Genomic DNA, 25,956 nt, shown 5'->3' with positions numbered 1-25,956 from the left:
ACAAAAAAGAATATGGAAGTCTGGATACTTGCAGAGCTCATGAACCGTCATAGGCTAGTTTAAGTGATTACTAAAAATGTGTAAATGTGAAATTGTTTAATTGGCTTTTTTTTAACGTAACTATTTTTTGTTAATGTAACTATTGTTTATTATTTGATTTTTTATATGTAAGCTGTACATTCCTGAATAAATCAAATAATAAAAAATAAATACTTTATACACTACTATACTATACGTACATATAATAAAGTATACAAATAGAGTTACAAATTTTCGAGTAGTGTGGTTGTCAATCATAGATAGAATGGTGAATGTTACACGTGAATAAGTGATCACTTAAACCAGTCTATAACATGTCGTAAGCCCTGTAAGTATCCAGACTTCTATATTCTTCTTCGATTTTTCGGACCCCAAACATTTGTTAGGGAGGGGAGCAGTATGGAGAATTTTTCCCTTCAGGTCAGATCCATCCGAGGCAACGTCGAAAATAATCGATTTATTCAATTTCCAATAAAATATTATATACTTGTCGGAAAGTCGGAAATATCGCCTAGCAAAATTTCTAGGATAATCCCTACATACTTCGAAATTCGTATATACCGCCTTGCGAAATTTCTAGTATCATCTATATATACTTCGAAATTCATAAATATCGCCTAGCAAAATTTCTATGATCATCTCTACATCATTCGAAATTCGTAAATATCGCCTACAAAAAATTTCAAGGATCATCTCTAAATACTTCGAAATTCGTATATACCGCCTTGCGAAATTTCTAGTATCATCTATATATACTTCGAAATTCGTAAATATCGCCTACAAAAAATTTCAAGGATCATCTCTAAATACTTCGAAATTCGTATATACCGCCTTGCGAAATTTCTAGTATCATCTATATATACTTCGAAATTCGTAAATATCGCCTAGCAAAATTTCTAGGATCATCTGTATATCATTCGAAATTCGTAAATATCGCCTACAAAAAATTTCAAGGATCATCTCTAAATACTTCGAAATTCGTATATACCGCCTTGCGAAATTTCTAGTATCATCTATATATATACTTCGAAATTCGTAAATATCGCCTACAAAAAATTTCAAGGATCATCTCTAAATACTTCGAAATTCGTATATACCGCCTTGCGAAATTTCTAGTATCATCTATATATACTTCGAAATTCGTAAATATCGCCCAGAAAAATTTCTAGGATCATCTCTATATCATTCGAAATTCGTAAATATCGCCTGGCAAAATTTCTAGAATCATCTCTACATACTTGGAATTTCGTAAATATCGCCTAGCAAAATTTCTAGGATTATCTCTATATACTTCGAAATTCGTAAATATCGCCTAGTAAAATTTCTAGGATAATTCCTACATACTTTAAAAAAATATCATATTTTAAATATTATTTTCAGTAATATTACTTGAAACTAGAGATTATAAGTTATTTTATAAATACACGAGTATTTAACAATACATATACGAATAAATAATATTTATCACGAGTTGCATCAATTAATTTCTTATCGAGTGTTATTTCGTAATTCCTTGACGGAAAAAAATATCAACACCATATAAAATTACCAAAAAATATAGAAAATTTGTAAAATATTTCACTATTTTAGTGGTTAAAAAATGCAAACTAAAATAGGGAAAATAGTGATTTGAGAAAACATTCGCTATTGTGGTGATAAAAATGAATACAATAAAAGTATTTTTCGTGGATTATTCATACTTTGGTGACATTAAATGCATTAAAAAATAGCATGAGGACTATTCATTATCTATTAACTTAGAATTTTGTTTTAAATCTTTGCAATTTTAGTTATAAAAATAAGCTCACAAACGCCAATCAGTGAAAACTTTCACTATTGTAGTGGTCCACCTCTGTAGTGTAATGGTCAGCACGCTCGGCTACCGTTCTGGAGGTCCCAGGGGGTGGACAAATAAATATAAGTGATATTTTCACACTAATATTTATTCAATACTACCTTGGATTGGTACCTGAAGCGGAGGGCTGATCACCTTTGTTAACTATCAAAATAATACTGCGTTTATATTTTGCAGTGCCTATGCATCATTGGGTGCGGATAAGGGTTAGAAGAAGAATTGTAGTGGTAAAAAAAAAAAATTGAAAAATAATTATTAGCGGACTGTTCATTCGACATTCACTATTTTAGTGATTGAATAATGCGTTGGTAAAAATAGTCTACCGCCTCCGTGGTGTAGTGTAGGTTAGCGCGTTTGGCTGCCGTGCTGGAGGTCCCGAGTTCAATTCCCAGGGGTGGGGATCAAAATAAATATAGTGATTTTCACCCTCATATTTATTTAATTTCATCCTGAACTGGTAGCTGAAGCGTAGGACTGATCACTTTGCCTTCATGCAATTAACGATCAAGATAACTCTGATGCAGTGCCTTATGCACCATAAGGCGTGGATAAGGGTTAGAAGAAAAATAGTCTTACAAGGAAAGGAAAAATGAAGTATTATGGTGATAAATAATGTACAAAAAATATGGACTTTTCAATATTCAATATTTTTAAAAACATTTTCGTGAAAACAACGATTATTTGTAGAAACTATTTTGGTGGTAAAAATGAGCTTAAAAGTATAATTTTTAGAAATATAAATATTTTGGTGATAAATATGCACTTAAAAATTACAATTTGTGGAAACAGAAAGTTTAATGTTTCCACAAACAATCGTTTTTGAGTAAATTTTTATCGCAAAAATAGTGGACGTTGAATACTTTATACATCGTTATTTTTACTATATTTTTTATAAGAGAATGTAAATATTATAGTGAAAAAAAATACATTAAAAATGAAAATTTGTGGAGCATTCAACACTTATTATTTTCTTGATAAAAATGCACACAAAAACGATTGTTTGTTGAACATGAACTATTTTCGCTATAAAAAAAGAACTGAAAATTATAATATTTGGAAATGTTATTTTCGGCATTTTCATGATGTAGTAAAAATAATTATTATTTGTGGATTTTTCAGCGTTCACTATAAAAAAATCAACCAAAAAAACTATACATGAGAAGAAAAAAATTGATATTTTTGAAAACATTCAACCAAAATATTGTGTTGATGAAAAAATGCACTTCCAATTTCAAATGCGTTCGTAAAAATATTTCGTGAAACGATAAAAAAATGTACTTACCGGTATTTTCGTAGGGAACTTGCTTCTGATGGCGGCAACCTCATCCTTCCTATTTTCTGCCGAACAACACCAATTCAATAAAACGGAATAGGTAATTTAAAGCGTACGTTCTCATTATCGGTGAAGTTTCTTACCGAAGCCCTTCTTGCTCTTGAAGCACTGTCGGACGTTGCAGTTGACATCGTGTCGGAGGAAGTTCCTCGCGGCTTTGGATGTGGCGTAGGTCAACTCCATGTGTGACGGGCTCCAGGGAGAACTGGTGACCGGGCACGTCGCTACTTTATGGCGACAAATGCTCGTGCTGTTTTGTTCTTCGCGATAAGCGGTTATCGACAAGTAGCGTCTGTATTTACTATGTAATTAAACGCTATAGAATCACTTTGCCAACAAATGCGCTGCAGGTCATCACCATATCAGTGTTATTGACAGTGAAGTTAAAATGTAATATTTAATGCAAAATAATTTCGCGCGAAACAGGTGCATTTTGCAATAATTCACTCGTTTATATTTCTGTCAACAAGAACGACACATTTTAAAATAGTTATTATATTCGACAGACGCATAAACAGACGCATTCAAACAAAAATACCCACTGTTATTGCTACCGGGGGCCGAGATTTGAGAATACCTAACAGATATTTTTTTTCAGTTAATAATTTACATTTTATCCAGAAAAGAATTTATTAATATGAATCTTATTTTTTTATAAATCATAGTTTATAGCGGTGTAAAATTTACACAATTTATGCAACAACACCTGACCATGGCTGCTGTTTTGCTTGTTTGTTGTATAGAACTAGTATTCCTTCCCATTTGCTTTCCTATAGCTCCTTGTTTTCACCTTACATAATAAAAACTCCCTTCTAAAAAAAACTTGTTTTCATCTTGCGTTTTATCAAATATATTCACCTCCTATATCCAAGAATGTGGAAGTGCAGATAGGAATAAAGAAACGTACTTTATTTCCATTTTTTCTTGGTCAAGTAAAATCGGTCACGGTGCCTAATTATGTTGGTCACAAAGCACTTTCAACTCTGCAACCTTGTCGGCTGCGTCCGTGACCAATTTTTTTTATCGATAATATGCATTTTCGCAACATAGATGTCTGATTGGGACCACATAAGTCACCATTGCGACCAGAAATGTAACAGGTGCTCTTTCTTCTCCGTCTTAGTCCTCATTACTGAGGGTTGTGACTCTTGTGGGAGGAATGCCTCTTCTCCAGTTATCCCTTGACTGCGCTAGCGCATAGCGGTAGCGCTCCAACCACCGAGGTGCCTGCTGCTGCCTTAACTTGATCTAGGTGCCTAGCCATTACGAAAAATATTGAAATCCGTTAGTATCCAGATTGAAAATAGAAAACAATAAAACAAAATACGGGACCTGTGAAAAAACACGACTATTTTTTTTTAATTTCTAGCAACAAAATAAGTTAAAAAATCTGGCGGAAAAAAAATTGTAAAAATACCATTAGTTTTACAATTTTTTTCCAATGAATGAGAAATGTGTGAAAAAATGTATATTTTCTCACATTTATTTTTCTTTTAACCCTTGTCTACACCCAATGGTGCGTAGGGCACTGCATCGTATCGACGCAGTGTTTTCACGATCGATAATTAGTCCAGCGCTTACGGTACTGTTACTGGTTCACGGTGATAATAAATTAATATTACGGTGAAAAATCATTGATATTTATTTTAACTCCCCTGGAATCGAACTCGGGACCTCCAACATGGTAGCCGAACGCGATGACCAGTACATTACTACATTCATCGCACCATTTTTTCCCTGAGGGGTAGACAGAAAGGATGAAACGCCACGCTCATCTATCGTGATTGAAGGTCAAAGCTTTTTATCAGCCTCCCCGCTCGATTACAAACTCTGTGTTTTAGCAGACCATCCCAGCGTGGTAGGTGTTTTTTTAAAGAGGTTAGGTAAATATAATCAATAAAATTTATCACATATTTATTTGATTCAAAAAGCAAAAACAATATGTAATAATCGAGGCGAATGTAACACTTACTTTCGATGGTTTAACTGAAATAGTATATTTATACAGAGTGTTTTTTTAGAGGTACACAAATTCTAATTTCCCGAAACAAATTGATGGTGGCATCCACCGTATGGCATGTTGCGCCATCTTTTTGATACGAGTTCGACGAAACGAGTTCATCAAAGGAAAGGGTCCGAAAAGTTGAGAGAAAGGACTTACAACCTGAGGACGAGGAGAGCTGACCCCAACAGTCTATAATATATATATATATATATATATATATATATATATATATATATATATATATATATATATATATATATATATATATATATATATATATATATATATATATATATATATATATATATATATATATATATATATATATATATATATATATATATATATATATATATATATATATATATATATATATATATATATATATATATATATATATATATATATATAAATAATAATAAAATTTGAATAACAATAAGACAGAGTTGAAGTTGGTAATGAAATAAATTAGAAAAACCTGGAACATTTTTAAACAGGTGTTGCCAGTGTAGATATACTCACATCAATAAATTATTGGATGTATGGCTGTCAAGTTATATATTTTTTAATCTACCTAAGTAGGTCCATGCATATAAGTTCACACATATTTTTATTATTGGCCTCCCTGCAAACGGCTCACAGATTTTCAAATACATGAATTTATAGAAAATTTTTAAACTTGGAATATTTCCTGCTGAGAAAAAAGAGCTATGTACTCAGTACATAATTTTTGTACGAGATTTATGAATTTGGAATTCCGAAAAAGGAAAATGCCCATATTTTCCAACTATGATACACGCTTGCAGTCTCACATGTTAAGATGTAAATATTTACATGTCAAGCTGATCTCGTTTAATACTGAACTTATCTTAACTGAATATATCCCCGTTTTAAACGGGGTCTCACCTTACGGTTGTACAATCTCCGCTTCGGTTGTTTATGGAACTCATCGGAAGGAAGTCGGCTGTCGACCATTGGGAAAATAAAAATCCATTTTAATTTGAGTTTGTTTATTTAAATAACTGCACATAATATAGTTAGCATTCACGAAAAAATGAAAACTATATCAGAGTTCTACTTACAGATCTATATAAAAATAAAAGGAAAATGTTTGAATGTTTAGCTGTTACATTATATTACAACAGACGCCCACCCCTGAGATCTGCTCGCGGCGCCACTCACTAACTAATTAAGTCACAAAACATACCGTAATAGTCCTCCAGCACGCATACATGACTCCGGGCTACGGCCTTCCCCACGGCCTTGCGACCCCCGACCCCCGACCCCTCCCGAGTACCCCTAACAGCCAGAATCAACTCGAGCACTAATCATTTCACTATCACATGTCGCGTGGATTTTTATTTTATTTTACAAAACAAGAAACGCCGGGAGAGGCACCTACCTGTACAATACATATATATCACATTGGCTTCGAAAGGCTGAGAGAAAATAAACACGCGCTTTGAAGGGAATTATTATAATTCCCCGAGTATTCGACGTCTACGCGTGACTAAGGTTACTTTAGTAGCGCAAATATTTCCATATATAACACTATAGACAAGATCACATTTGGAAATTTCAAAAGTTTGATCGATTCTATGGAAATACATATGCGAATTATATTTAACATAACGTAATACAATAATGTCACTAATTACTGACGGAAAGAGTAGTATCACCGGAGCGAGACCGGTGCGTATGGTGAAAATAAATGACTTATTTGCGGGTTCACTTTTTTGGTCAACAATTAGTGGCGGTATAAGCGTATCCATTTGTCGTCCAGTTTTGCCAAACTCTACATAAGGCCCCTGGAGTTGTTTATAACCTAATGAAGAAGTGCAAGTCCGCTGTATGCTCACATCAAATAATGCATATGGCTGGTCCTTTTACGTCACAAATGAATGCACAATGCAGTGCCCCATGCACCGTGGGGTGCAGATAAGCATCGGAATAAAAATATCAACAATTAAAAATCTACCGCTGTTGGAAGGACTTGAAAAAATTACGCATCTGTAAAAATACATAATTTTACTTTATGGTTTGCGGTAATTTCATTCATTGTAGTTGGACATTTAGTATTATTCTTATACCTACAGTAGTACCTACACGACAGAATGTTGGGAATAAAGAAACAAAAGGAAAACACATGTAAACTTGTCACGACCTCATTTGGTATTGAAAACAATAAAAAGGAGGAAAAAACACATTTCTTATTGTAAGTTTTCACAGCGATGATTGTTATCAACCTTTGTTCCAGTTCCGAACAACTCCGTTGTAATAACTCATTCTTGCCAATATTTATTTTTTCTAACAGTTCCAGTTATATGGGATGGGATGGGATGAAATTAGCTCCGGTTGATACTTCATAGTTGAATTGCGATAGGTTAATAATAAAAGACTATTTTTTGCTAAATAAACATGATTTTTACAACTTGTTAGAACTCCGATTATCCGAATCCATTGGGACTGGACCTCATTAACAGCTGGGTATTAAAAAAAAAATTACTGTATGTATGTTGAAAATGGGAGAAAAAAACTTTAAATCAATTCAATGAAAAGGCAACACTCTTATATGTTAAGCGTACATTAGTACAGTATGTACGTACCGTACTGTATATGAAAGTCATCGCTTTCTGAACATCTCAGTAAAAATAACCTGTTTCAAATAATCATTATTTCGCAAATCCCGGTACGATTAGATTTGAATTTTTTTCCCTGTAATTCTAACCATTCAGATAACGAGCGATACGGATAGTCGGAGTTGGGATTATTGGAGTTCTACTGTACTGCAAAGGAAAACTATCGCGACGACTTTCGCCAAATATTGGCAAGAAGTTATCATTACACACGGGTGGAGTCAGCACTGGCGAGGGGGAGAGAATGCGCGGGGATGACCATGTAAATGCCACCCGACAAAAGCGTTTCGTACAAACGTATAACTATTATTTACAATTTATTGACGAACCTCGCATACTACGCCATACTTTCCCTTCCCCTCACCGTTCGTATTACCAATATTTTACGTTAACTCAATAAAACAGTCGCAATGACTAGATATATTCCTTTTTAGTAAAAATCTTATCGTGAGCATACTACGAAAAGCGACCGAGTCAACCGATGTAACTTGGACATGGAGGTTTTTCTGAAACTGAATCCACTGTGTTTTGACTTGCCAGTTTTGGCGGTACGCTCGCTACAGATTTAATTTAAAACGAACTTATCCATGTCTGTCATGTATATTTTACCTAACCTAGCTCGAAATTGCGGAACAATGAGTTAACTAGATACTGTGGTACATCGTCCCAAATTATACGTCCCGGTAGTAGGCATGTTGAAGCGCAATCTGTGAAAGGAAATATTATAATATGGGTGTTTTGCTCCATGTGCGGAGAAAGGGTACCGTTAAAGACTGTCAGGGAGTGACTCGCTTCCACAAGGACAGTATAATATCTGGCTAGAACACCTCTGATGGTCGAAAAAGTCAACAACCAAAAATAAGAAAAGGACAATATTTGATTCAATATAACATAAAAACTAACTTAGATACATAATCACCATGCCTTATTATAATAGCTAATAGCTTCTTCCTGGAGACTAATTCATAGTCTCGAAGAAGAAGCTGTCGGCGATATAAGATATATAGTGATTTTCTAACTGAGTTATTTTGTAAGTTATAGAATGGAAAATAACAAAATTAGCGCTTCAAATATTAAACAAAAATGACACATTTTTGACCTTTTTTTGTGTTTCATGGAAAGGCTGAAATTTCTGAAACCGATGGAGAATTGACTTGTTTTAAGGACCAAAGTCACCTCGGTGGTGTCCACATATATAGAAGAAATACCGTCTAACAAACGAGAAAAACCGCCCGAAACAGCTCTCTCTCTAATCTGGTAACAATGGCATCTATGCGTATCAATAAAATATTCAAATTACTTTGCCTCGAATTGAATTGGTAGGACGTTTTGGACGCCAAGTTTGAAGGATAATGAATATTGCGTAGTTAACCAATTTTTTGAGGGATTGTCATTTGTTTTTAGTTTGTCAATTATACAGATGGCGCTGAATATTTACGGGTGATACACATTTCCATACTGTTACATCAAAAATAAGAGAAATACCTTTTATAATCCCATTTTCTATTAAGGTATTTCTAAATTCCACACGCGTTGCGGATCAACTGCATTTGCACTCATTGTCCTTTAATGGTAGAGATACGTAGGAAAGAGAGAGTGACGGCGTGGGAGCGGTATGAGGTTTGCGAGGCGAGCGCAGTGTGACTTTGCTCAATGGATAAACTCGTACCAAGTAAAGTATTTCCAAGCACATTGATTCTCCAAGTATTCTTAAAGACGGTTAATATTCTTTTCTAGAGGCCACGTCATTATAAAATGAATACTTATAGTTTTGGCGTTTAATTTGTAGAGCTCCAATTTAATTTATGTATTAAATGTTAAATCAAACGCTGATTTTTCGAGTCTACTAAGTTTTATTTTATTGTGTAAGTGGCATTTTCAAACGAATGTTTGAAAATGCCATAACTAGACGAAACAATTGGCAAAAAAATTGATTTTTGTGTTTTTTAACAATAAAATTCAACTTCTTCACTTCTTCTTCAAACCCTTATCCGCACCCCAATGGTGCATAGGGCACTGCATCATATAAACGCAGTGTTATCTTGATCGTTAACACATGAAGGAAAGGTGATCGACCCTCCGCTTTAGGTACCAGTCCAGGGTAACATTGAATAAATATTAGAGTGAAAAATCACTCGCATATTTATTTGACCCATCCCTGGGAATCGAACTCGGGACCTCCAGAACGGTGAACGGCGCGCTGACCATTGCACTATGGAGGCGGACAAACAACTTAGTAGACGCAAAATATCAGTGTTTGATTTAACATTTAATACATAGAATAAAATAAATACACTGGAAAGATGATAGTGCACTTTGGAAGGCTTCCAAGATGGCGGGAGAGTGTACAGTTTAGTGGGGGCGGGGGCGGGGCCGAGCAGTGAAGGCTCGCAGTGAAGGGCGCGCTACGTGTTGAAGTGCGCGGGCAGCTGCGGCCGGCCCTCCAGTTTGCCGTAGTCCAGGTGGAACTCCTTGGTCTGCTTGCGCCAGCTGTGAGCGTCGAAGTAGTAGTACGTGCCGCGCTCGTACGTGCTGGTCTTCTCCAGCGTGGCCACGCCGGGCGCCTGCGTGATCCACACCTTCTCCTCCGTGTGGTACCTCCACTCGCGGTTGTACCTGCAAACACGCAACATACAGTCAGTCGCTCTAACCTACCCACGGGCTTCTCGTGAACCAGAATGCACCCACAGAGTATATATTTGCCAACTTCTTTCATTTCCATCTTTTTTTATTTTTTGTTTTCTGTTCAAATCAAATATTTGTAGTTTATATTAGCACTTTTAATCTAGTTTTATTTCTGATAATATCTATTGTATTCTTGTCAGTGCCCTTTATTATAACCTAAATATAATGTATTAGGGGGTTGAATTAGTTCTTGCCGTTTATAAAAATTTAATATTTCTCTGTGATTCAAATAGATTCCTTTCGTTTTTTTTTGTTTTCCTGTCCCCCCCTGCCTCGAACACCCACGTGGAACTTTCAACCGCCTCGAACCGCCTTCGTTCATCGTTCAAACTGTTCATCGGTAGGGAAACTGGGTCCCGTATACTCTGAAGGAGAGAAATATGGAAAGGCGACTTTGCATGTGTGATTCACAAAAGGTTTTTTGCATCCCGTCATCACCAGCGATAAAAAGTGGATCAAAAGTCATCTGCCAGCCAGGTCAGCCACTCCCTGCTGAAGCCAGCATTACAAAACGCAACATTCACGGCTCAAAAACGATGCTTTGCATTTGGTGGGATCAGAAGGGAGTAATTTTTTTTCGAGCTTCTCAAAGCAGGCCAAACAGTCACAGCAGAGGATAACAAGCAGCAAATGATCAAACTAAAAACAGCAATTGAAGAAAAACGTCCAGAGTACGCAGCCAGGCACGAGTCGATTCTCATTCTGCACGACAACGCACGCCCGCATGTTGCCAAAGTGGTAAAAGAACAGATAAACTCCTTTGGCTGGGAGGTTCTGTCACACCCGCCCTACTCCACTGACGTCACACCATCCGATTATCATCTGTTTCGGTCCATGCAGCATGGATTATCAGGAGAAATTAAGAAGTTATCGAGAAGTCGAGTTATGGGTTGATAATTGGATTGCCTCAAAAGACAAGGTTTTCTTTTATAGGGGAATACGACTTCTTCCTGAAAGATGGGCCAAAGTAGTCGAGAAAGAAGGGCAATACTTTGAATAAATTCTTACTTTTAAAAAAATAAATATTTTCAATTCAAACTACTACAAAAAACGGCGAGAATTAATTCAACCCCCTATTATACCCACACACAGGCCATGCCTTTGTGGGATCTTTTGTTGTATTAATATTAAATATTTTTTTATACTTGTAATTATAATATATAGAAAAATGCAAAAGAATTTCAAATAAAGAGTTGTGAGAATTTATTCCTCCTCATTTCTATTATTATATTTCGAGATAAACAAATGGTAGTGTTCTCAAATGGGCAGATCTTCATATGCGTAAGAAACAAGATTCAAATTACGTTTTTTGTTTACAGTATAAGTCCAAGAGACGAACCTTGAGTTACCGCGGAACATAGTGGTGGATATTGGAAAATTCTAACGTCTAAATAACTCCTCTAAGAAAAATATTCTTCTAACCCCTTATCTGGACACAATGGTGCATAGGGCACTGCATTGTATTGACGCAGTGATATCTTGATCATTACTTAAATAAAGGCAAGGTGATCACTCCTGCACTTCAGGGACCAGTCCAGGGTAATATTAAATCAATATTAGAGTGTAAAGTAATTTTTTTTTATTTTCACGCCTCTCCTGGGAATCGAATCCGGGACATCCAGCACGGTGAATATACACGCTAACCATTACACCACGAAGGCGGACAAAAGAAGAATATAAATTGAGTTAATTTTGAATAACTGGTCTGAATGTAAGTGGCGAGTACTTACTCAATATAAATGATTTTTCACTCTAATATTTATCCATATTACCCCGGACCGGTACCTGAAGCGGAGGGCTGATCACCTTTGGCTTCATGTGTTAACGATCAAGATAACACTGCGTTTATGTGATGCGGTGTCCTATGCACCATTAGGTGCAAATAAGGGTAAGAAGAAGAAGAAGTTGTATTTTATTGTTAAAAAATACAAAAAATAATTTTATTGACAATTGCTTCGCCTAGTTACGGCATTTATAAATAATAAAAGAAATAATAACCAAAAAAAAAAAACTTAAAATACATTAGTTTGGTAAATCATTTCCACGAAAACATAGAGGATTAGCATTTTTATGTCAAATTTCTTTGTTTTTTGCGTCTTCATTTGTAAGCCTTTGCGCAAAGTTCAAAGTGTGTTTATTTAACCTTTTAACCGCATTAACTTTGTTCCTGAGAGACGCCCGTGTGCGACGCCCGTGTGCGGAATTTCGCCATTTTTTAAATGATTACTTTTATCATGTATTTAGTTAAGAAACGATTTATTTTCCTAAACAAAAACGTACAATGGGATTCATTGTGCCTTTTTGGTACTCTATAATACACTTGTGTCACATTATTCTTAAAATATATTGTATTATAAACAAATAAGATCGTAACAATAATAAATCAAAGCACGCATCGTGTGTCACTCTTACCCACTGGCGATGCGTAGCGTCGAGAGTGAGACAGATATCGCACACTCCTTTCAAGAACGTCATAAATCAAAAATCGTCAATTTTCAGTTGTGCATGTTTTCCGGAATGTCCAGAAAATGTACTATATCCTAGCAAAAGAGGCATATTTTAAACTTAATATTTACCCGCTACAGGGCAGAAAGCGTTGTTTTTGCATTTTGAAGAAAAGGTATTGTATAATTATTTTTTTAAACATACTAAATATTTTTCAAATGGAGAAAAAAACCTTCAGATTTTACCTAAAAAGATCTGTTGCACAGTAAAAAGGTCAGTAAGTGGCTTGATATTTACTCTTTATACATTGCATTATATTTTTAAACTTTAAAAACGTTCTCCTGAAAAATCAAGTTTTTTGATTTATGACGTTCTTGAAAGGAGTGAGCGATATAGGGCATGATTATGGCGCGGACTAATTACCGACCTCAAGAAAAATCATGGATCTGTTATTTTATTTATCCTTGTGATGTTACAAATTATTAGTCAGATATTTCAACAGATGTTATAAGGCCAAGGATTGACGTATTATTTTATCTAAAGTTCCACACCATGAAAAAACCCCTCCAATTTGAACTGAGGTTCGAAACTTGGAGCAAAGTAAAAACACATACGCTTATGTCAGCCGCGTATGGGGCATGTTTTGTGAAAACACATACGGTTATGCGAGCCGCGTTGATCCGGTTAAACTCTGACCGGTATTATACAAGGGTTTGAAGAAGATGAAGAAGACTCACAGTTCGGAGGCAGCGGCCAGCTGCAGCACATCGCCCACGAAGCAATAGAAGAGGTAGAAGAGCAGGTCCTCCTTGTAGCGGTTCAGCTTGAGGGGGGCCAGCTTCTCTCTGATGGACATGTTGATCAGATACTCGGGGGGCACGTGGTAATCTATGTCTTGAGGTCTGCAACACAAGTACAGAGTGAAGACTGCCGAGTGCCTGTATCTCCTACTCACTTTATCCGCAGGCTACCCATTCGGCAGACGATAATAAGGCAAACCAATCAAGACAAGACAAGAGCCAAGAAATCTGGTCCAACAGCATAGGGATGAAACACGCAAAGGAACTGATCATGGGCTGTTTGCGGAAATTCACCACAGAACCTCTAAAGCATAGGTGGCCAACATTTTCAGGAGCCGGGAAAGATTTTAGAATATATATACCCGCGGGCCGCGGGTTGGCCACCCTTGCTCTAAAGCTTAACAAGAAACAAATAAGGATCCTAACCAGGACATGACAGGACACTGCACACTGAGGAAACAAACATGACAAAAATTGGACTACATGACTCCCCAGTCTGCAGATTTTATATGGAGGATAACTAAACACTAATACACATTCTCTATAACTGTGACGCACTCGCTCGCAAACAAAGTCACATCCTCGGAGGACTACTACTAGACTCCGAGAAGGTGAAGCTCTTACCACCGAGACAGGTCGTGAGCTACATGACTCATGTAGGTCTTGAGAGTGAGCTATGATACAGAGGGAGGTCACAATAGTCCTAATATGGTCGCAGTGACGACACAAGGGATGCAAGGTCCCTTGACCCCATACATTTTTTTTAAAACCAACATTCATTAAATTCACATGCACTCAAATTATTACACCCAATACCAAAGCATACAAAGGCCAAAAAATTAATGACTTTGAAAATCTAGAAATCCAAAAAAAAACTTAAATTCTAATAATAATCTAGTAAATAATATATTATTTCAAAATTCCTCTCCTTTGCTTTCCATGTTCCCCTTATTCTCAAACTCCGAACTCATCCCTTCCCCCTAACTTACCCCCCTCCTCACTTACAATACAGATAATTATTTATCCTTATTAATGCTTTTGCTTGTATTCAAACCCGTAGATGGAAGCATCTGTAGCTTCCGAAATTAATCGTTGAAAATAAAATATAATACTCAAGTGGTACAAGTGTTTTTTATTTATAATATTATTATTATATTGTTTTTTTTAAAAAGAAATATTTGTGTTTTTATTATTTACAAAAACACCTTATTTATAATTAAAAGAGAAATATTTGTGTGTTTATTATAAACACAAATATTTCAATTTCATACTATTTCTGTGAGCCCAAGCGGCTAATAACAGAAATAGGTATCAAATTGTAGTAGAGTGGGATCGAACCCAGAAACTCTGACTCTAGAGTCCGAGACACATTTTTATCGATTGTTGTGCAGAATGATCGATAATTCTGAAATCATCCGGAACATTGGTTTGTATGTTCCCGATAGTTACCTAAGACAGCGTCGACATAGATTGTTTCACATTCCTATACACAGGACCAACCTGCCGATGGTTATGCCTGTAGGAAGAGCTACCGCTATGTTGAACAATATCTTATGATCTGTTCCATGTGTCTGAAGGAGTTTTCCGTAGATTCTTCTACACCTTTAGCAATAGAATTCTTGCTTATTTACTATTTTATATTGCCTATATCTATGTTAATGTATACGATTTAAATTTAAGTTTTTAATATGTATAATAAAAAAAAATAATAAAACCCTTATCCGCACCCCAATGGTGCATAGGGCACTGCGTAATATAAACGCAGTGCCCTATATTCTTTATCTTGATTGTTTACGCATGAAGGAAAGGTGATCGGCCCTCCGCTTCAGGTACCAGTCTTATATTTATTTTATCCTCCTTGGGAATCGAAGTCAGAATCTACAGAACGGTAGCTGAGCGTGCTGACCATTACACTATGGAGGCGGACAGATGGGTAGGGATGAAGTAGGGGAGAGCGCGTACCTGCAGGGCGCCTCGGCCCAGGGGCCCGCAAAGGTGAGGTACAGGTTGTCGGGGGAGTTGAGGTTCAGGCCCAGCGTGGTCAGGTCCTGCCCCAGCGCCAGCGACACCAGCTCCGGGTCCGACTCCGCCGCCCGGATGAACGTCAGCAGCCCCACGATGCCGTACTGGTTGGGCACCATGCTGCTCGGGATGTTGGTCACGTTGCCTGCGCACAGAGTTACATTGTACTATCTTAAAGAGTGGCTTCTCTAGCGTAAAGGCAAAAAGTACAAGTTTTTATTTATTTTTTAGATGGGAGGTATTTATTATTTATCTTGGTTATAATGCACGAGGTAATTTTATTTATTGTTTCGGCATTTACTTTGTGGTAAGACATGATAAAATTGTAAAAGAAAAATACTTGTTTTTTACCACTTGAGTTTATTTTATTATGAAGACTAGTTTCGGAAGCTATGCTTCCATCCTCAGTTCTAAATATAAACTGATTTATATCAATAATTAAATAAAACACTTGTTTTTATACCACTTGAGTTTTATTAAAGACTACTAGTTTCAGAAGCTAAACTTCCATCATTCAGGTCTGAATAAAATCAGTTTTTATTCAGAACTGAATGATGGAAATTTAGCTTCTGAAACTAGTAGTCTTTGATAAAACTCGAGTGGTATAAAAACAAGTGTTTTATTTAATCATTGTAACATGTCTTACCACAAAGTTAATGCCGAAACAATTAATAAAAGATTTATATCAAGTTTATATTTAGACCTGAAGATGGAATCCCAGCTTCCGAAGCTAGTCATCATAATAAAATATACTCAATCCTCAATCAAAGAAGACTCAAGATTCCAAGAATCAAGATCCCATCATGCCGATACTGGCGCCGCTTCTGCTCTCCTTATACTTTGATTACTTCATTTGAGAATAAAATTTCATTCCTGAGCTGGTGTTTTCTTCGCCCTCTTTATCACCGTGTAGAGTTGTCGCCAGTTGAGAATGCCAAACTCTCATAGGGTGACCATGGTGAAATAATACATATCAGTGTATGAAAACATGACCGTTCTTTTATTTTATGCATTCAGAAAGCAACATTGTTGCATAGAGAAATAAAAATAAATAATGAATATCTCAATATGTAAATGTTTAGTATAAAAAATATTTGTATAACGCAATATATTTAAAAAGTATATTATTACGTCGTTATTAACCGGATCCACGCGGCTCGCATAACCGTATGTGTTTTCATAAAACATGTCCCATACGTGGCTGACATAACCGTTTGTGTTTTTACATTGCTCCAAGTTTCGAACCTCAGTTCAACTTGGAGGGATTTTTTCATGGTGTGGAACTTTGGATAAAATAATACGTCAATCCTTGGCCGTATGACATCTGTTGAAATATCTGACTAATAAATTGTAACATCACAAGGATAAATAAAAGAACAGATCCCTGATTTTTCTTGCGGTCGGTAATTAGTCCGCGCCATTATCATGCCCTATATCTGTCTCACTCTCGACGCTACGCATCGTCAGTGGGTAAGAGTGACACACGATGCGTGCTTTGATTTATTTATGTTACAATCTTATTTGTTTATATTACGATATATTTCAAGAATAATGTGACACAAGTGTATTATAGAGTACCAAAAGGCACAATGAATCCCATTGAACGTTTTTGTTTAGGAAAATAAATCAATACCGCCGCATACGGGCGTCTCTCAGGTACAAAGTTGACGCGGTTAAAAGGTTAAATGAACATCAACATATAGTAATTACCTCTATCGACACTTTACGTTTATTCTAAATGTTTTTATAAACGACTTCCTTGGTTTGTCCAGACAAAGCCCTTCACTGTCCCAATTTCGAAACATCAGACCCATGTCTGTAAACAAACAGATGTGCAACCAACCGAAACGCGTGATTTTACTACTACATTTACATGCTTGCATATAACACAAATGATTTCTTAAGATGTCCTTAAGTGGGGAAGGCAACGAAGAAGACAATGGTATGCGCGATATGAGAAGAATGGAACCATCCAGACTCCCCTACATCGCACTGTACGGCCAGCCCCATGGTAGACGACTCCCGGGCAGACCACCAAAGAGATGGATCGATAGCCGGGAATCCACATCGCAGGAGGCTAATCCCTCTTAAAAACAGGCCACAAGGCCCACACCAAGAAGAAGAAGAAGAAGATTTCTTAACACACTATCTGCGGGAAGGGTAATTTTACCGTTACACTCGACTGGTGGTGTTCGGCGGGAAGGGTAATTTTACCTTATCACTCGACTCATCGTAAATACTTTTCAGAGATGTTTATCTCTATTATGAGCGCGAACGTGTGTCGAGTGTTAGTTTGGCAACCAGTATAGGTTACAAGCGAAGACAGTAAGTAGGAGCGGTGGGATTACCGTCGGCGAAGGTGTGTATGCCCTTCTTGTCGGCGAGGTGCGCGGCGGCGAGGGCGGCGGGGCAGGCGGGCGGCGTGTCGCGCAGCGGGCCCCCGGCGGGCAGCGCGGGCCCCGGCAGGCCGGGCGGTGCGCCCCCCGCGCCCGCGCTGCCCGCGCCCCCGCTGCCCGTGCCCGGCAGCGCGGGGAAGTCCTCCGAGGACATGGTGAACTCGCTCTGCTCTCCCGTCGGCTGCTTCACCATGCCCACTGGAAGGGAAAACATCACTAACACTTTATAAGTTTGAAGGCCTTTCTTCCTGTAAACGCACGCCGGACTCGCGAGGAATCCGTCATCGTTTCAAATCGATATTATTTATTCTCAATATTATTAATATTTAACCACCCCACCCCCACCTTCGGCTTATTTTCAGGCATATTTTTTATAAACAAGCAAAATAAATCATAACATTTGTTGTAACAAAATATTGTCAGGTGTGAAAGCTGACAAAAATTTGTCAGTTTATCTGGTACACATTAAATATCTAACAGATATCACGGAATGGTGAAGAAAAACCGCGCGTATCACGTACGTTCGTATGTGTGGGGCGGTGAAAGCAATTACTTTTTGGTTAGTCATTTTACTTTTTATATTTTTTTTTACAAAAATATATAACCACTCACCGAGATTTTAATGTCTACCGGTTTTGAGACGTACCCGTCTCTTATACTTACACCTACACAAAATGTGATAAACATAGTGAAAAAATCACTTATATTTATTTGACCCCCCTGGGAATTGAACCCGGGACCTCCAGTACGGTAGCCGAGCGTGCTGGCCATTACACTACGGAGGCGGATATATATATATATATATATATATATATATATATATATATATATATATATATATATATATATATATATATATATATATATATATATATATATATATATATATATATATATATATATATATATATATATATATATATATATATATATTTGTTTGTCAAATGCCTCGGTTGAGTTGGTACAAGTGATCTGGCAGTATGACGTAATGGGCCCGGTTGTAGTAGTCGCTCACCGTATGGCTTGGATCCGGGCGGGGGTATGTGGTGGTGCGGCTGGTCCCCCTGGCCGCGCGTGGTCAGCGAGGGGAACTCACTGGGGTCCAGCAGCGGCGGCGCGTCCCCCGCGCCCCCTGCGCCCCCCACCACCACGCCCTGCAACGGGCCCCGGATGCCAACCTGCAACCGCACAAACCCACACATATTAAAACATCAAAATATCTTTACGCGTCTCTTGTACGTAGTCAATTAGATTATAACTCCCCGCATCAAATTACATTCGGTAATCAACTCGAAAGAACACAAAACAAATTCCTCAAATTTATAAATTTCAAAATTGATATTCCTGAAGACCAAATTAATTATGATTATTTGCTGTATCTATTCAAATTAACCAAATTAAACGAAGGACGGTAGCTCATTTTAATACTCCCATATTTAGAATCCAAAATACTAGTAACGAATATGCCACCAATATAGATTTCTATAATATATCGCTTCAACAATGCAAATTGGCAATAACAAATTTACTCCTAGCCCATAGAAAGTCATGTTTTGGATGAAAAGATATAATGTTTATTTATGTTATTGTTTATTTTCAATAGGTTTAATTTTTTACATTATTACAGGATTTGGAAAAACCAAAATGTTTATTGTAAGTGGTTCACACGTAACATTTTATTTTTATAACATTTACTTTTTTTTAAATTTTATCTCATACATTTGTTGGTTATTTTGTTTATGTGCGATAGAAAGGTGAGTTTGGTGTCGAAGGTTATACCTAGATCTTCTATTTCTAATACCGATTCTGAGTATACTTTGTTGATCTTGTATACACTGTAAAAAAAATCTCCAGCACGGTAGCTAAACACGTTTACCATTACACCACGGAAGCAGACAAAATATAGGTCAAAATATTATAGGTGAAAATTTAATTTGTATTATTTTTAACACGTTGACTGCCAAGGCAATTTTCAGAATTCTGGTCAATTATATTGTATTATTAAAAACTCTAATAATAGTACATAATTATATTTTCTGTTTATTTATTAATATTGTGTTCATGTTAGCCAGCATTGATTTTTTTTTCTCTTCCCATGTATCCGCCTGTCCGCCTCCATAGTGTAGTGGTTAGCGCACTAAGCTACCATGCTGGAGGTCCCGGGTTCGATTCCCAAGAGGGTCAAAATAAATATTAGTGATTTTTCAGTCTAATATATATTTAATATGACCCTGGACTGGTACCTGAAGCGGAAGGCTGATCACCTTTCCTTCATGTATTTAACGATCACTGCTTCTATACGATGCAGTGCCCTATGCACCATTGTGGTGCGGATAAGGGTTAGAAGAAGCACTAATATGGACGCAATCTGCGAGTCGTCTCACAGTTGGCGTTAAGGAGAGCGGGCGTACCATGGAGGAGTTGGGCATGCCGGGCATGGCGAGCGGGCGGCGCTCCTGGAAGGCGCGCTGCTGGAAGAGCGCGGCGGGGCGCGGCGCGGCGGGCGGCGGCGGGGGCGGCGCGGCGGGCGGCGCGGGCTGGCCGGGCGGCGCGGGCCCGAAGGCGCCGAAGCCCGCGCCGCCGCGCCCCACCAGGCTGCCCGCCGCGATGGCGCGCGGTGCCTGCTGGAAGTTTAAGTTTGCCATAACCTGAAACCATACAACTCACGTTCAATTACAACTTAAAGGATTAGTACACTCAACTACCTGACTTATTATATTTATTATTTAACTATATCCGCTCCCTATACGGAGTATATGGAATCCACAAACTGTCTCCAAGGTTTTCCGTCAGCTAACTACCGACAAATTGTCAGCAGTGGTTGTCCTGGGAGGCGCGAACCTGACGCCTTGTAAAAGAGGCAGAATTAACTACTAACAAAATTTTAAACCTTCTGGACAAGGATATACCGCTGCTGACGTGGGAATCCAGATGACGGAAGAAAGTGACCAATCTGACTCTCCAATGCCACCTGGACCAGCCCGACCCACCCAAGGAGGTAGCCATCTCATCACAATACTCTCTTCCTCTTATTACTAGTGTCCGAGAATCCACAAAAGACTGAACCAAGTTCATTTAATATACATTTTTGACAAATATCAAAGAAAGAATATATAATTTATAAGCTATTATATTTGACACTGTGATCAACGGGTAGAGAAAGGATTGGTCAGTTGGTGACTCAGAGATAGAGACACTATTGGCACATACAGTGATTACTGCCATTTAAATAAGATTCAGATTTTAAAGGCGATACAGTTGGCCTGGCCATGTACTCCGCATGCCTCCCGAGAGCCGCCATCAACCTTGCTTCTTTTACAAGGCATCAGGTTCAAATTGCCCAGGACAAACCTGATGCCTTTTACGTGGTTTCCTCCCAGCAATGAGCACATGCTGAGAAGTTCTTATTTGACCCACACTAGATTATCCCTCCTGTTCCCAACACAGATTCAAATAAAAACATATTTAATTGGCTAGAAGAAACAAAAATCCACTAAATGATCTATAAACCTTGTACCTACATAATAAGCAAGGTAAATAATAAATGCAATTCCCATCTAAAAAAAACTAAAAAAAACTTGATGCCTTGTAAAAGAGGACGCCGTTAGAACAGCCTGGAGACAGTTTGTGGACTCCATATGCTCCACAAAGGGAGCGGATATGGTAAACGAAGAAGATATAAGATCTCATTGTAAAACTAAGATTTTAAAAACAAATGTTTCGATGTTTACATCTATACAAATTCCATATGATGTGCTCTATAAAGTCACTGCCAAAAAATTATAAACATTGTCCTTGAACTGAATAGGAAGATTATATAGACGGCGAGTCGTACATTTTAAAATCAATCCTAATTTTGCAGGGAATTAATGAAAAAAATATTTTGTGTTTTCATTATTCACACAAATATTTCAATTTCATACTTTTTCTGTGAGCCTAAGAGGCTCATTATTAGAAATAGGTATCACATTGTGGCAGAGTGGGTTCAAACCGAGAAATTCCGACTTAAAGAGTCCGCGATACTAACCCGGGACCACTGCCCGACACGAAGCAAAATAAATTCACTCATAATGAATTTATTTCATTAATATTTTTGCACAAATTATCACTGTGGAAGAATACGAGGGTCATTCATAAAATAAGGTTCCAACATTTTTTTCAAAATATACAGCTTTATAGTTTTCCTTAGCACTATACGTCATTTTAAAGCTTAAAAGCTTATTTGTGTCGGGTTGTGGTCCCGTGGTTAGTGTCGCAGACTCCTGAGTCAGAGTTTCTCGGTTCGAACCCACTCTACCACAATTTTATTTATTTATTTCTAATAATGAGCCGCTTAGGCTCACAGAAATAGTATGGAATTGAAATATTTGCGTAAATTATATAAAATGCAAAACTAAGTTCATCTTTAAAAAAGGCAAGTAATTTAAAGGTAAGTAATTTAACCCACCTTAATTCTATCATGGCATTCACATTGTGGGGTACAAAATAAACATTTTTTATAATATAATAAAAAAAAACAAATATTCATTGCAATAAATACGACAAATACATATTTATACAGTGGAATCTCTCATGACAAGCATAATTCGATCCAGAATTTCACTAGTTAAGCTAATCACTTTTTGTTTTGACTGGCGCAGAAATCCCGGCTCACAAGTGAATGTCGTAAAAAAGGGACTTACCTTTTCTCTGTAACTCGTTATGCGAAATGTCGCTTGTTAAAGGGGCATCTTTCTCACTTTCTACGTAATATATGGAAGCGAAACATGGAATTGGCAAAGGAAGGATGAAAGCAGAGTGAACGCCGTTGGAATGCATTCCCTCAGACAAATGGAGGAATATCATTGTATGACAAAAAGAGCCTTCAGTTGAGAAATTTGTGAAGTATATAGCTTACTCCAATTGAACACAGATAGATTCATTCCGAATTAATTCACATATATTTTTTTGAAGACACTGAAACAACATTTCAATAATCAACATTATTATTTATTCTCAGACTGGACTGGATATCCACCCTATAATACACCTAGACCTCGCTTTGCGTCGTTTCACTTTGCGTTTTTTCAAAGTTGCGTCATTACTGAATTAAGACTCATTTTCGCTATCTTTGATGTTTTTATGATTTCCAATGGAAAATAGCAATTCACTTTTTGTTGTTTCAATTTGCGTCGCGATATTTTGGAACGTACCTACGACGCAAAGTGAGGTCTGTAATAATAATCCAGTATCTGTTAGAATAATTAATCAAAATTGTTGATCCGAGTATTCTATGCTGAGAAATTTAGTTTTGTATCTTAGTTACCGGCTGCTCACAAATGCCCTGAGCGCCGCACACTGTTATTGCCAGAAGGGCCCACAAACGCTCTGAGCGCCACACACTGTTATTGCCAGAAGTATGGGAGCACCGCGGTGATTGGGTCAAACATTTATATTCACAAGAGTACTTGTTAACTTCTTCTCTGAACACATAAAATATCCTCATTGGTTCTCCAATATCTCCTGTGTTAACTCAATAAAAAATAAACAGATTTAAAACCGAGATTCTTCTTTGCTTGCAATATAAAATTTGTTATTTTTGTACTAGTGGAATATGAGCATTCAAAATTCCATATTAGAAAGGCTGTAAGACACAGAAAAAAGACTTGTATAGAAAATTTGTAATACAGAATTTAAATAATTTTCTTCTTAAATTGAATCACATATATGGTATATGCATACGTGTTAAGAAAACACACATTGCTGTAGCGTACACTTAATTCTTATTTAGACTTTGTCAAAGTTCTCCCATTTAACAAAGTCAACTGAATACACTAACACATGGCTCACTTCTATCAACGTCATATATCAAAAAACTTGATTTTTCAGGAGATCGTTTTTTATAGTTTAAGAATAAAATAAAACATATTAAAAATAAATATCAAGCCACTTATTATTGAACCTTTTACTGTGCAACTGATCTTTTTAGGTAAAACCTGAAGGTTTTTTTTCTCCATTTTTAAAATGTTTAAAAAAATAATTAAACAATACCTTTTCTTCAAAATGCAAAAACAACACTTTCTGCCCTGCAGCGGGTAAATATTAAGTTAAAAATATGCCGCTTTTGCTGGGATATAGTACATTTTCTGGACATTCCGAAAACATGCACAACTGAAAATTGTCAATTTTTTATATATGACGTTGTTGAAAGGAGTGAGCGATATGTGAAAGATATGATGGAATTTCTTAAATAATGCACATATGCTTGCTCTTTACTGGGTATTACTGTCATATCAAACAGTAATTATTTTATTACATGCTATTATTAGATGAAATCCTAAATCCGTATTATAGGAGATAGGAAAAAAGTATGTAAAATAGAAATCAGCTTATTTTTATACGAATGCCAAAATATTATACACACTTTGAGTTCTATTTTAAATAATAATAATAATATGTTTAGTTAGGGAGAATGAATTAAATAGAAATTGGTTATATGGAAGTTCAATTGTACTAACGCATACATGATAAAATGAACTTAATACAAAAATGACAAACATCAAAACATGTTGTGCAAAGAGTGGCGGTTAAGTATTTTTATTTTTAAGATTTTTACAAAAAGAACCATTAAAAATCGGCAAATTGGAGAAAATATGTCTTATGTGTTTTCTCTTTTCCAAAATAATAATCAAAAATACTTTTTTTAGGCTGTACATTTATTTGACACAGGAAATGTTCCAGAACCGACGACGGTATGCAATATAACCTGAATTTCAAAAGTTACAAACATCAAAATTGAACAATAGTACTTCTGTTTTATTTTATTTTACGAAAAGTATTTTACTAATAATGGTAATTAAAGGGATCACAGAAAGGCGAAATATAGCGTTTGGTGACATTTTACGATCGCAAGTGACGCGGCTTTGACTCGAGTGTGCAAGTTTTGACATTTTGGAGGTTATATCGCATTCAAATTACGAGATCAGGGTAGTTCTGAAATAAAAGTAAATAAACGTAGGGAAATAACAGGACAGAAGGCTTAAACTATAAAGGAATAAGAGTTAATACATCTGTTCAGAGTTGCTATTGATGAGTAGTGAGATTCCAACTGCTTCCCGATCCAGAATGCTTCTTCATCAAGGGGGTGGAATCGATTCACGAAAACTTCAAATTTTCGGGGAACGTGTCTTTCACTAGTTTTTTTAAACACTAATAAGCGAAACTTTCATGGTTATAATATGTTCATTGTCAAACAATGGCGACCTAGCCTCACAGACACAAAAAATAGCAAACTTCAACCCTTGATTACACTCTCATAGTCATTTAGAAAAATACGAAAAAATAAGCAAACTTTAACAATCGTCGATTTATTTAGAAAATCGTTTTTAAATCAGGAATGACAATCAATGATAAAATTAAATAAACAAAAGTTTGTTGACTCCAATTGGCCGAGCAAATTGCGACCTAAAACGTAGGGCACAAATAAGATTTATGGAAAAACCCAGATTTCACTATAAACGTAAACTTATAGAAAAAAGATTAAATAACACTTTTTTATACAAATTAAAACGATTTTAAAACTAATTTAGCTCGAACGCCACATTAACTATCACAAATCTTAGTGGCCATATTTTTTACACCGGAAACATCAAAATTGTTCGTTTACGACCTCTATTCATAAGTTAAGAAAAAAATGTAAACGATCATCAAAAAAGCATTGAAATTAAATTGCGCATTAATGTTATTTTATATTTGAATTAA

General features: G+C 36.6%; 2 protein-coding genes across 2 annotated transcripts in view; both read right to left on the bottom strand.

The window, feature by feature from the left end:
- The window catches only part of LOC148302890 (microtubule-associated protein 1 light chain 3 gamma-like), a 12,384-nt gene extending 8,846 nt beyond the window's left edge, over positions 1-3,538 (bottom strand). The window contains exons 1-2 of the mRNA XM_088270885.1: positions 3,311-3,538; positions 3,177-3,232 (exon numbers count right to left, since the gene is read on the bottom strand). Of these exons, the coding sequence (XP_088127011.1) occupies positions 3,177-3,232; positions 3,311-3,410 (156 nt within the window). The 5' untranslated portion in view covers positions 3,411-3,538. The remainder of the gene's footprint in view (positions 1-3,176; positions 3,233-3,310) is intronic.
- Positions 3,539-6,225: 2,687 nt separating this feature from the next.
- Positions 6,226-25,935, bottom strand: Rga (CCR4-NOT transcription complex subunit regena). The gene is made up of 7 exons (XM_088270903.1): positions 25,264-25,935; positions 20,628-20,864; positions 19,232-19,394; positions 18,169-18,414; positions 15,761-15,965; positions 13,736-13,900; positions 6,226-10,484 (listed from the first exon to the last, which is right to left on the bottom strand). Exons 2-7 carry the CDS (start codon positions 20,859-20,861, stop codon positions 10,274-10,276), a joined length of 1,224 nt encoding a protein of 407 aa, XP_088127029.1. The 5' UTR covers positions 20,862-20,864; positions 25,264-25,935; the 3' UTR covers positions 6,226-10,273.
- Between the last annotated feature and the right edge of the window lie 21 nt (positions 25,936-25,956).

This window comes from Brachycentrus maculatus, unplaced genomic scaffold (genome assembly GCF_059751285.1).
Source record: "Brachycentrus maculatus isolate JH-2025_06_01 unplaced genomic scaffold, ASM5975128v1 h1tg000400l, whole genome shotgun sequence".
Taxonomy (NCBI): Eukaryota; Metazoa; Arthropoda; class Insecta; order Trichoptera; family Brachycentridae; genus Brachycentrus; species Brachycentrus maculatus.
Note: the sequence above shows the minus strand (reverse complement) of the source record. Positions and strands in the feature narration are given on the sequence as shown.

Excerpts from the sequence above, each read along its gene's own strand:
- Rga (XM_088270903.1), bottom strand. The coding sequence starts at position 20,861 with ATGGCAAACTTAAACTTCCAGCAGGCACCGCGCGCCATCGCGGCGGGC. Across the intron at positions 19,395-20,627 it reads GCATGCCCAACTCCTCCATG|GTTGGCATCCGGGGCCCGTT; the intron begins GTACGCCCGCTC and ends GTGCGGTTGCAG. Across the intron at positions 15,966-18,168 it reads CATACACACCTTCGCCGACG|GCAACGTGACCAACATCCCG; the intron begins GTAATCCCACCG and ends CTCTGTGCGCAG.